Source organism: Balaenoptera musculus, chromosome 18, assembly GCF_009873245.2.
Source record: "Balaenoptera musculus isolate JJ_BM4_2016_0621 chromosome 18, mBalMus1.pri.v3, whole genome shotgun sequence".
Classification (NCBI taxonomy): Eukaryota; Metazoa; Chordata; class Mammalia; order Artiodactyla; family Balaenopteridae; genus Balaenoptera; species Balaenoptera musculus.
In genome coordinates this window covers 12,959,806-12,973,068 of record NC_045802.1, presented here as the reverse complement: position 1 = coordinate 12,973,068, position 13,263 = coordinate 12,959,806, and the positions used below count along the sequence as shown (strand labels likewise).

Sequence of the window (13,263 nt, the reverse complement as noted above, 5' to 3'; positions counted from 1 at the left end):
AGTATTTCCTTCAAGGCCTTTTGCCATGTGAGTCTCAGGCTGCTCTCTGGAAGGATCCAAGAGGGAGAGGTTCGCACTTGTTCCCAAGGTTGGGAGAAACAGAAAACTTGAAATCATAGTTTGTAAAAGTTTTTTTTTTAAAAAAAGAAAAAGAAACTCTTTTCCCCTAAGTTGAGTATTTATTGTCTTCCTGTAACACGTTTCACTCTCCGAGGGGTCTGGGAAAAAATTTAGATATAGTTCTTGTTCTTAAGGAATTTTAAACTAAGGGGTAAAATTTATGCCAGAGTACAGAATAAGAGAGTATTGCATTTGTACAGAGATATTTATTACCCTCAAATAACATAAGATGCCAGAAAGGTAAGCATTCCACGTGAGCTGAATTCACAAATGGTGAGCAAGTGTCAGCTGCTGCCATGTTCTGCAGGGCATACTGTGAAGTGTCAGTGTCTGTATAGGTCAAGCAGGTGGGCCTCAGTGGTGTTTGCTTCCTTCAAAGCCAGATCACGTCCCCTTTAGAAAGAGCCCTCATCCTCGCCTGGTCAAGTGTCTTTCAGTGCACTCAGCTACATGCCCAGTGACTTCATCTTCCTGGTTTGGGTCTTATGATGACTATAATGCTTTCTGCCACCCCAGAACAAACATCAGCAACTCAAGTAAATGTTCTCTGAATAGACATTTCTTGAGCCATTAACATGAGTCAAGGAGTAGGACTGGTGCTAAAATACAAAGATGGAGCCGTGCCTCTGCCTTCAAGGACTTCACATCTAATACTGGAGACACGCTCCAGATAAATAGAGCACAATGTGTTCGATATTTTCATCAGGAAGTGTCTCATGAGGGGAGCTTATGTAATAGAAGGTGTTTGATTATCTCATACGCCAGAAGGTCTGGACGTTGTTGTTTCAGCATTAGGACAGTGTCAAATGGCTGGATCCACGTCTTTTCAGTTACCACACACTCCCTCATCATCAAATGGGCACAGCTCCAAACATCACTGATCCTGAGGCAGTTGAGACAGTCAGGACATTAAGAATTCTCTTGTGTGCCTCTCTCCTTTTATAACGAGGAATAAAAATCTTCACAAGAAGCTCCCACCCTCCAGCAGACCTCCCCTAGAGTCCATGAGCCAGAACTTCGGTGATATGGCCACCCTTGCCTGCAAGAGGGGCTGGGAAAGTATAAACACATGGTAAAAAGGATTTGGACCAATCATGATTCATCTCCTAGGACTGCACACACTGTCACTATGCAGACCAGGGCCAAAAGAGCAAGGAAGGAGGTGTTGTTTGTTGGGTAAGCAGCTAACAGTGCCACCACAGTCCTGTAATAAGGGTATGTACAAAGGACCGTGGCTACCCTTGTTCACCGAGATTAATCAATTCCAGGCTGTGTGTCAGGCACTAAAATATTAATCCTTGGGACTTCCCTGGTGGCACAGTGGTTAAGAATCCACCTGTCAATGCAGGGGACACAGGGATCGCCCTGGTCCAGGAAGATCCCACATGCCGCGGAGCAACTAAGCCCGTGAGCCACAACTATTGAGCCCGCACGCTCTAGGGCCCGCATGCCACAACTACTGAGCCCACACACCTAGAGCCTATGCTCTGCAACAAGAGAAGCCACCGCAGTGAGAAGCCTGCACACCGCAACAAGAGTAGCCCCTGCTCGCCACAACTAGAGAAAGCCTGCAGGCAGCAACCAAGATCCAAAGCAGCCAAAAATATATATATACACACACACACACACACACACACACACACACACATATATATATGTATATATTAATCCTTGGCTTTAAGTAGCTCATAGCCAGGTGGGGAGGGGCTACAGTTCATTAATGAATGAGTGGTGCAGAGTGATTTATAGCAAATATAGATCACGGTTCCATGACTTTGATTATTAATAATAATGAAGTCAGGAAAGTTTCAGGCATCCCGGAGTCTTGAGCCTGTTCCTAGTGGGAAGATCTACAGATGAGAGAAGTAACAGTTGAATGGGAAAATGCATTAGGAATACTTACTAGAATTATACTTTTTCCCTGGGGAAGGTGACAATGGGCGTGGAAGCTAGGAAGAAGAAATGGTGTTTGAGCTGAGTCTGAAGACAGGAGTGCAAACACCAGATAAGAATAGCTTCACGGGGGTTTCCCTGGTGGCGCAGTGGTTAAGAATCCGCCTGCCAATGCATGCGACACAGGTTCGAGCCCTGGTCCGGGAAGATCCCACATGCCACGGAACACCTAAGCCCGTGCACCACAACTACTAAGCCTGTGCTCTAGAGCCCGCGAGCCACAACTACTAAAGCCCGCATGCCTAGAGCCCGTGCTCTGCAACAAGAGAGGCCACTGCAATGAGAAGCCCGCGCACTGCAACGAAGAGTAGCCCCCGCTTACCACAACTAGAGAAAGGCCGCATGCAGCAATGGAGACCCAATGCAGCCAAAAATAAATAAAAATTTAAAAAAAATAACTTCACGACTGCCTATGGAAATGAGCGTCAGAAGACAAGGGTGCCGTTGATGAGGAGGTTCTGCGGAGGGTGATGTGGAAAAGCAAAGGGCATGAGCCACACCCCAATGGCTTGAAGCCTAAATGAGGGACAAAGAGATGTTGATAGCAAATACAGATCACCATTTCTTGACTTCGATACTAGATCAAAGAGTAATGGCAGTCGCTTAAGATAATAGTGAAGTCAAAGGAAAATGTTTAAGATGCTGGAGTTTTGAGCATGTTAGAGGCTGAGGACCCAGCAAAGAGGAAGAGACTGAAGATTCAGAAGAGGACAGATCATGGATGATTATCTGCTGAGAGCCAGGAATTCGAGTGAGAAGATTTGGGGAAAATGGTCTAGGATACGAACAGCTTCTCTGGGGAATAAGGTCAGTTGCTGACAAGTAAACAGGTCATTAGGCAGTATTGGGAGCCCAATCATAAATGTGTACCAGTCAGTTAGAGCGTGGGTTTTATTTTTATTTTTTCTAGCAGCTTGGTAGCCTAGGCAAAAAAGTCAGGAGAATAAGAGATGGCCACTGCCTACCTGTTCTGGTGTTTCCTCTGCAGGAAAGTGAATTGTGACTTCGACCTAGTAGTCAGGTCAGAACACCTGTTCTGGTGTTTCCTCTGCAGGAAAGTGAATCGTGACTTCGACCTAGTAGTCAGGTCAGAACACCTGTTCTGGTGTTTCCTCTGCAGGAAAGTGAATCGTGACTTCGACCTAGTAGTCAGGTCAGAACGCCTGTTCTGGTGTTTCCTCTGCAGGAAAGTGAATCGTGACTTCGACCTAGTAGGTCAGTGTCGGATCTTGGCACCAGGAATTCAACAACTCCTCTCGGCCACCAAAATGTGCGGTGGGTATAATCTAGTCACAAGGAGAGGGCAATTAGAATAGCAGTGTTTAAGCCAAAATCAGAGACCCAGTTTATATTGCTGTCTTGGAATTCAAATTGATTTTATTCTGACTTTTATATAATTTGACAGGTAGCTTTTAAATATTGCCAGAAATATGGAAGTGACAAAGTACGAGTGATAACGCTGGTGAAGAATCGTGGGAAAGGCGGAGCTATTAGGATGGTAATACCTAATTTCAATATTTTTATTTGAAATATAAAGGTATTTTGAATAACCTCTTTTGCAGATTACAGTACGTGTATGTTCTACAGCCCGCTAGTTAAATACTAGTCTTTCAAATCAGTGGTAAATTGCTTTTAATAATAACTTCATGCATATATGTATATATAATATGATCAAATTAAAAAATATCATGCCATATCTATAACATACTGGGTGACTCAGGAAAATGTTTATCTTATTCAAAGTTGAAAACATTGCCCTCTGTCTCTTATGTCTTTGACATAGTTACCAGATAAGATTACATGATTTTTTGCAGTTTACAAAATGCTTTCGTGTATTGAGTTTTAACCTATATGAAGGTGCTATGCAAAACATGGTAGTGTGAATTAAGATAAATCTGGGACTTCCCTGGTGGTCCAGTGGTTAGGACTCCGTGCTTCCACTGCAGGGGTTTGGGAACTAGGATCCCCAAAAACTGCACAGTGCAACCGAAAAAGAAAAGATAAATGTGATATGGTCACTCCTGATGTAATTTACAGTCTAATACAAAAAGTGATTGTACTTATGAGAGAGGCACAGATGAGGTACAGTAGAAGTTCCAGGAAAGAAGAGGTTACTTTCAGCAGAGGCATATCAGGTAGGAATCAAGATACACTGAAAGAAAGATCTAAAAGCAAGATATGTGAAAGAAAATCCAAACAACAGTGCCTTAAATGACATAGAGGTTAATTTATTTATTTTGTGCCTCCAAAAGAAGTCTAGATGTAGGCAGTCCAGGGCTCATTCAACAACTCCGTGTCCTCAGGAACCCAGCTTCCTGCCTTTTCACTCCCTCTTCCTCCTGCCCACCTGCACACAAGGTGACTGCGGGAGCACCAGCCATTACCTCCTCATTCCAGACAGGAAGGGCGGAGGGCAAAAGACGCACACCAGTTAGTTTGCCCCTTCTAAGGAACTTTCCCAGAAGCTCCACCCAGTGACTGGCCAGAACAGTGTCACAGGGCCACCCCTATTTCCAAGGAAGGCTGAGAGATGTTTTTTCTGACATTTTCATTCTTGGCCAAATCAGGGTTCCATTTGTAAGGAAGAAGAAAAGAATAGGTATTAGGTAGGTAACTAGCAACCTTGGGCACATGAGGAAAATAGCAAACTTCACAAAAGATATGTCCCTGAAGCCAGGCCTCCAACGATGGTGAACACTGGCTTCCACTTGCTGACTGATTATTTTGAGCTAGACAGCAAAAATTTACCACTTCAACATAATTATCACATTTAAACCTCCTCACATCATCTCAGTGAGTTAGGTCCTATTATTTTGATTATATAGATGAGGAAATTGAGACATAGATAGGTAAAGTGACTTACTCAAGGTCACATAGATAGTAAGGCAAGATTTGGTTTGGGTTAATTTAACCATGAAATCGTGCTCTTCACCTCCCTGATCCCGTATGGAGAAAGATTTGAGAGAAGAACGTGCCAGTCAGCAGAGCAAGAAAAGACAGAAAAGTAGGTTCTCTTGGGATATGTACTAGAAGCAGTGAGTTTGCTCTGACAGGGTCACAGGATATGCAGAAGGGAGAAAAAGAAAATAAGATTGATGCAGTATCATCATGGGCTTTAAATGCACCCATTCATTTATTTATTCAGCCCACATCTGAGTGCTCACTAAGTGCCAGGTACTTCATTAGAGACGCCAAGATGAAAGATACCTGTCCTGTCCTTAAGGTATCATAGTTCACTAGTGTTACAAATGCTTCAGTATAAATGCTCTGGGAGGAGCAGCAAAGACTTCCTACAGGAGATAAATTCTGGATGAACTTTCGAAGGAGGATTAGGAATTCTCTAGGCAAAAGTCGAGGCAGGGAGCTTGCAGAGGAGAACATGAACAAAGACACAACAAAGGAGCTTCTAGTGGTACATGAGGCCTGACTTTAGAGATATGCTGGAGGGTTATGTGGGTGTAGATCACAGACTTCAGGCTAGGGGCTGTTAGACTTTCACCCTTTACAGAGGGACAGCAGCCAGTGCAGTGGTGTAGGCAAGGTACCTTGAATATTTGGGTTATGATGGTGACACAACAGAGCAAGAGGAAAAGACGAATATGAGAGGTAGAATTGTGTCAGGTGATTGGAGAGAGCAGTGAGCTACCAGTAAGTAGCCTTGGGTACCTGAGAGGAGGAGGATGTCGTGAGAGAAGAGGTGAAACACTGGGAGAGGAGCTGGTTTAAGAGACAGTGTGTTTAGTTGAGTTTGAGCCACACTAAGTTTGAGATGCCAAGTAGTGGTATCCAGAAGAGCCTGGTGGAGAGGGTGTGAGAGTCATCCACATGTATCAGCTGAGAGTTGAAGTCACTAAATTGGCAAGGAAGAGGGTATAGAAGAAAAGGAGAGCCAAGAACCAAGCCTTGGGGCAAAGAGGCACATGAGGAAGAAGAAAGATCAGAAAGAACAGTCAGAGGGGAGAGGGTGTGGCTGAATGGACAGTAATGGGAGCAGCTGACTTAGACTCTTTCCAAGAAGTCTAGCAGTGAAGTGGAGGCCATCCAGATAGGATGTGAGAGTAGCAGGCATTCAGAAGCCCCTTTAAAAACAAGATGAGGTGGCTGAAACAAGTCTGAGGGCAAAGGCAATTTTCCATTAATATTGCATGACAACCTACAGTTCAGCCTTATCATGTATCATTGAAATAGTTAGTCCTTTATTGTTTTTATTTAGTTCAAACTTATAGCTACAGAGTTTGTGCCTTGCAATGTTTACTCTTTTCCAAAACTTAATATGTGATGTTTATAGATTAAATATAACATTTTTATTTCTGCTTTTTTTACCCATATTCTAACAGATATGATAAAAAAAATTACAGATACTAATTAGTAGCCTTATACTATACAATAATTGGTCAAATTTCTGTCTAGATTTGTATACGTACATCTTATCTATAGTCACACTGCTGAGTGACATCAAAGCTGTATTCTGTATCAAACCATAAATATATTTACACTTAAGACACACTGTATTCACTCAAATGCACCATGAAATTAAGAGTTGATGCATAAATCACTTTTTGGCCTTTTGGCTAAGATCAAGTGAAGAGTTGATGCATAGTTTGTTTCTGGGTGAAATATACACTCGTAGAGCCATATTCTGCCCAAAAGACCAATCAATTCAAAATTGAATGGCATAATTTTGCTAAGTGTCAGATGCCTCAAATAACAAAATAACATTTGAATATATCCATACTTTCTAAATTTTAGTGACATTCCACATTTCTTTATTCAACAACTAATTTAAAATACTTTAGATTCCATAATAAAAAATACTGAAGATCTAAAATGTTATGATGTATTTCATAACAAAGCTATCTATGTTTCGTTCTTCATATGCTGCTGTAAGGAACCCCTGATCCCTTTTATGCACCATAATACATATACAATACAGATATAATATTTATGATAGGTATTTTACATTTTTATTCTTACTGATGCAGCATATCTTTAACTTATCCAAATCTATTTTCTTATCTTGATATTTTCCAAGGTATTAATAGTATGACTTCACAAAGTTTTTAAAATCATGAAATAGACATTAGCTACTTTTGGAAAGATCTTATCAATGTAATCTGCGTTCAGTGAACTTCGGCCTCTTTCTGCCATTTCATACCTAATATTTAATTCTTGGATATTTTAAGTACAAACTGATATGTCACCAAATTTAACAAACTGATATGTCACCGAATTTAACCTTGATTTTAAGCAACTTTCTTTTCGTTGAAATTTTTAAAATCCAGGGTGTATTCAGTTCTCGAGGAAAAAAGATCCTTATGGCAGATGCTGATGGAGCCACAAAGTTTCCAGATATTGAGAAATTAGAAAAAGGACTGAATGATCTACAGCCTTGGCCTGTGAGTATAAGAATATAGTTTAAACAATATTCATTAAAGAATAGAGGGGGTCTAAAGTAAAATTAAAATGATGTTTACCTATAAGTTAAACAATTGGGAGATTTTTTTTTTTGGTGTGAAATTCCTGTATACAGTTCCACAGAAGAGCTAATATTTTATTATAAACATTTGCTGATTTTCTGAGAGTCACTTGACAATTACTTATTTAATATTCTGTCCATCTCTCTCAATTTTAAATTGCTTTACTTCTACCAGAGTTTTAATATTTATCATGAATATTTAGCTAAGTTCTCTCCAGAGAATCTACAGAGACTTGATGTTTCTCCTGCATTATTTCTCTACCTTGGGGACCCAAGAGTGGGAGGGAGAGTGGAAGGTGTCAGATTGTTAGCTGCCTTTATGTCATTCTGAGGTGGGGCAAAGAAAAATTAAATGATTCAGCCAAAGTTAGGGGGTGAACCAAACCATACACTGGAAAAAAAATCTGAACCTTCCTCTTGTAAATCCAGGCCCTCTGAAAAGGAAAGGAGTTCTGATGTCATCTTTTTTCCTAATCGTAACCCAATTTACTGCATTGTTACTATAAATGTTGAGTTTTAAAGAACTAAAGCATATGATTATGTTTAAGCTGTTAATTCACAGCCTGTTCTACAGCACCTCAGGGTATGCCTGGTTATTTAAAAGTATCACGACCCATTTAAATTAGTTTGAACTCAATTTATTAAGAATTGTTATCAATATGCATCATATAACACTTTTTGGAGGTGGTGGAAAGCAGGTAAATGATAGGTGGTTAAAGTTCCAGTCAACCCAGTGAGCATTATTTTTGAATTGGGACTCCTATCTACTACTGATTCTAACAAAGCTTGTAAACAGTCAGTTGCTCTCAGAAAGCTTATACTCTGAGCCTAACTTGCATAGTGGAATTAGGAGTCTTTTTAATTATTGAATTAAGTGTTGGTAAACTTTTTCTATAAAGGGCCATATAGTAAATATTTTCAGCTTTAAAGCCATACAGTCTCTGCTGTAACTACTCAGCTCTGTACATAAATGAATGACTGTGCCTGTGTTCCAATAAAACTTTATTTACAAAAACAAGCAGTCCAGATTTGGCCATGGGCTGTAGTTTGCACCCAGCACCTTTGATCTAATTCGTTTATTTATCCAATATTGGAAAATTTTCATAACTAACAAGTGAACTTTCAATCTCTGCTGGTGTAGCTCTAGTGATGCCCAAGCAGTGCATCCATCTCAACTCAGTTGTGAAGCTCCTCTGGACATTAAATGCAAATCTGCCTCCTTTTGATCAGCCCCTTTGGTTGGTTCTGTTTTTTTGTAGCTGCACAAAACAGTCTATTTCTACTCTTAGTGACAACCCTTCAGAGAGTTAAAGCTGTTTTCCATGTGTCTTCTCTGGTTTGGGCTGTCAGTAGTTATTCCAGTTTTTAAATAGCAGGTTTCTTTTTCTTATCATCCTGGTCATTTTCCACCGAAGCTGGTGAAGATCTGGTTACAACGTGACATTGTTACCTCATACGACCAGTTTTTTCATAGGAGTTGCCGTTGAACCTTGACTCCCATCCTTATACTGGTACAGTTGTTATTTCTGTTTCTGTGTTTCTTTTGCTTTGTTTTGTTTAGGAATGGAAGTGTGGCTCTTAATTTATCCATATTATACATCAGCATGTTTAATTTCAGTTTCTCAAGGTATAGGTTCTTATTCTACCTTTAATGCAATTGGTATTCCCTTCTCAACTCATTTAAGCCACAAATTCCATAAGCACTGCCTCACGTATATTCCCTTAAACCCTAATAAAAATTGACTAGAATAGTTCTGAAAATAATGAAACAGAAACATGGTTTTCAAAGTAGTCAAGTCCTATAGTGGATACACGACTGACTCACTAGATGGCAGAAGTTAACTTAAATGTCTTTTACAGCATTGGTTTGACAGGCTCCCCAGCATGTTCTTCAGTGGCTTCTGCTGTTTTCTTTCTTCTCAGCTGATTTTATTTTTAATTGCAACAATACGAAATTTGCTGCTACAGCTGACCCTTGAACAACAAGGGGGGTTAGGGGTGCCGACCCCCGGCCTCCCTACACAGGCCCAGTTCAACCCTGTGTTGTTCAGGGGTCAGCTGTACTTCTTACTTGTAAATCCTCTTAGAGTAACCAGGTCACATATTCTAGTCTGATTATTCTTACATGGTGAACTTAAAAAATTTAAAAAGTTGCCTGCACTTCCTCCTCTGAAGGTAATTGTTCTTTTAAGGTTTGGAACTATTGTAAATGTGTATAATTTAAGTAGAGCTTTGTATGACAAACAAATGAAATAGGGATTTACATTTAGTTCCAAGTATTTTATTCGTATCTTTTTTAAGTGCAAAACTTTTCTCCTAGCTTTTCAATGTCCTAACATGTAGTTATTCTACCTCTTAATAAAAATATGCTTGATTTTATGTAATTTTTTAAGCAAAGTGTATAATGATCACTTGTTTACTGGCTTAACTATTCGAAATAGAATTTAAAAAACCCATGAAGGGGCAAATAGATGACAAGATGTCTTATTCCATAATCATAGAGTAAGTCCTTAGGCCATGACTTGGATCTTAAATTCTCATTTAGACATAGTTTCAAAAAGCTTGGCTTTTAGGTTTTTAAGGCCATAAATAATTAAAGGTAATGGATATGAAAGAGATAAGGAGTAAAATTACATTAAGAAAAACTATAGGAAACAGATATTAACCACGCACAACTCAATCTGGAGTGATTGCTAACTAATGACCCTGTGTGTTCCCTTGTCCTAAGTATGGTAAGTAAGTTCCCTTGGCCAAGTGAGGTTTGGTACACCGACATTTTCATATGTGTATTCATGGCTTGGTTGTTCCTGAAACAAAAGAATGTGATGATTACTGCTTCCCTTTTTTGTGGACCAGGTGGTCAGGTCTAAGAGCCTCGTATATTTGTTTCACCCTCTCAATATGTGGGAAGATGACCAGGCTTCCAAAAGAGATCCCTTCATTTCCCACATCATTCATTTTATAGACCAGGCAGTTACACAGGCATTTTTCTGAGATCTTTGTGAAAATCAAACAAAGGAGAATAAGAAAATTTAAAAGGTAGTCTTGAAATCATAAAAAGAGGTAGATTGTATGTAATAAAATTTCACAACAGTCTTTCTCAGCAGATCACGAAGTATGTTCCCAAACCTTTGAAGGGCAAGGGCTGCCTATCAGAGCAAGTGTTTGTTTAATGCCAGTGAACCTAGTTTGAAAGTGTGTATCTATCTCTTAGGGAACAGCAAACTCTTTCTGTAAAGGGCTAGAGTGTACAGGCATACCTCGTTTTATTGCATTTTTGCATTATTGCGCTTCTCAGATACTGCCTTAATTAAGGATGTATATTTTTTAAGATATAATGCTATTGCACACTTAATAGACTACAGTATAAACATAACTTTTATATGCACTGGGAAACCAAAACATTTGTGTGACTCACTTTATTGCGGTGGTCTGAACTAAACCCACAATATCTCTGTGGTCTGCCTGTAAATATTTTAGGTTCTGTGGACCATGTATGGTCTCTTTTGCAACATTTTTTTTTTTTAACAACCCTTTAAAAACCATTTTTGGCTCACAGGTCATTCAGAAACAGGCAGCAGGCTGACTTTGGCCCATGGGCTGTAGTTTCCCACCCCTGTTCTAGAAGATTGAAACCTTGATCTTAACAACCACAATTTTTCCTAACCACAGAAATTTTCGTAAATTTAATATCCTCATGATTGTCAGGAGAAGATACTCCTAATTTATTTTTTTACTTAACTTTTTTTTTTTAAAGATTTTTTTGATGTGGCCAAATTTTAAAGTCTTTATTGAATTTGTTACAATATTGCTTTTTTTTTTTTTTTAATGTTTTGGTTTTTTGGCCACGAGCCATGTGGGATCTTAGCTCCCCAACCAGGGATCAAACCTGCACCCACTGCATTGGAAGGAGAAATCTTAACCACTGGACCGCCAGGGAAGTCCGAAAATACTCTTAATTTAAAAGGCAGGAAAGTAACAAGGCACCTTTCATCAAATAAAAGGGAGAAAAAGAATGAATGTTGCCAAATTTATCTGTTGAGACTGTGGAGAATGATACATATTTCTTAGAACAAGTTGGAAATATGAATCAAAAGCTTTAAATAATTTAACATCCATTGACCCAGACTTTGAGAAATTTATCTTAGGAAAATTAAGAATGTGTATAAAAATAAATTGCCAAGGGTTTTTGCTTTTTTTTTTTAAATACAGCAGTGTTTTTTAATAAGAGGAAAAAAACTAGAAACAATATGAAATGTCCAGTATTAAGTTACACTGGTTAAATTCATTATTATATAGGATGGCTATTCATTATACATGATTAAGTGAAAAAAGCAAATTTTAAACATCCTATATATGGAACTATCTATAAAGTAATACGGTAACATCAGTTGTCTCTGGATGGAGGAACTATGGATATCTATTCAGTTTTTTAGATTAATTTTATTTTTTTTTAACAGTGAACCCATATTGCTTTTGAGGGAAAAGAGGGGGGGAATAGTTTCAATCAAAACTTTTTTTTTAAATAAATAAAATTTTTTCTTAACTCACTAGTTTACTTCATGTATCAACTTTTTCGTTTCTGTTCGTATTGGGTGAATATGACTAATCTTACTATCTGACTTTGACTAATTTCTAAATTGTTTCAACGTTGTTTCTATATCTCAACCTCATTTGGAATCAGTCTTGTCTTTCGGACAAATGCCTGTGCCCTTTTCCATTTCCGTTTCCGTTATGTTTCTTAATTTTGGATGTGGAGTTCAAATAGACCTAGATTCAAATTCCATGTGAACTTGGGCAACTTAATCCATCCACCTCACTTTCCTCATCTATGACATAAGGACAGTGTGCCCAAATTCATAATCCTGAGGTAATGATTAAAATTTTTTAAATGTATGTCGAGTGTTTAGCATGTGTTCAGCACTTAACAACCATTACCTCTAATTGTTAACATTTTGTGCTTTATTTTCAGAACTAATTCTGATGTTACTGTTTATAATTGTTAATGTAAATTGGATTTACCTAATTCTTCTAGTCTATTTCTTCTGTCCAGTGAATTTGTGAGAAAACACTTAACTGAAAAAGTAATAGGAGAGAGAGATTCTGATGAAGCATTTCTCTCTAGAATACAATACAGTACCATCTTTTACCACTTTTAAAAGCCAGCTATCATAGTAAATAAAATTAAAAAAAAAAAAAAAAAACGTAAGAAATTCAGCCAAACTCTGAAAGAGGCTTAAAGGAAAGAGACTCCATGTCTACATACATTTTCTAATATGGGAAGTTTTAAAAACAAGAATATCCTTCATTCCTGAAGAATAGCTAACTACTCTGAAAGCTGCTCAGATGAATTCCACCTGATAAATCGTTATCAGGGATTCAGTTCTTATTTGGAATGACAGATACACAAAACTCTCTTAAAAGCTTTTAGAGACTTACCCTGAAAGAAAAGGAGATTTTAAATGAAAGCTTTTGTTTTTTATTTGTTTTTAGTTTAAGTGACATTTTAACTCTACTTAGTCCCTGAAAGGTGGGAGGATGTTCTTTTTTACCGGTTGCTCAGTAATGTTACTGCTCTTTTTGGATTCAGAGTTAAAGCTCATTTGCCATATACTGTTGAACTTTCAATGTGGTTCTTCCTTAAGAAAAACCATTCTCTCCCTTCCCGAGCAAAATACCTCTGCCAGAAAAAGAAGGGAAGAAATTATTCCCAC

At 38.6% G+C, this 13,263-nt stretch overlaps 1 protein-coding gene across 5 annotated transcripts in view; it reads left to right on the top strand.

The window, feature by feature from the left end:
* The window catches only part of ALG5 (ALG5 dolichyl-phosphate beta-glucosyltransferase), a 39,591-nt gene that overhangs the window by 8,539 nt on the left and 17,789 nt on the right, over positions 1 to 13,263 (top strand). For all 5 annotated transcript variants that reach the window (XM_036831459.1, XM_036831456.1, XM_036831458.1 and 2 more), the window contains 2 exons: positions 3,479 to 3,571; positions 7,356 to 7,469. In XM_036831459.1, the coding sequence (XP_036687354.1) occupies positions 3,479 to 3,571; positions 7,356 to 7,469 (207 nt within the window). The remainder of the gene's footprint in view (positions 1 to 3,478; positions 3,572 to 7,355; positions 7,470 to 13,263) is intronic.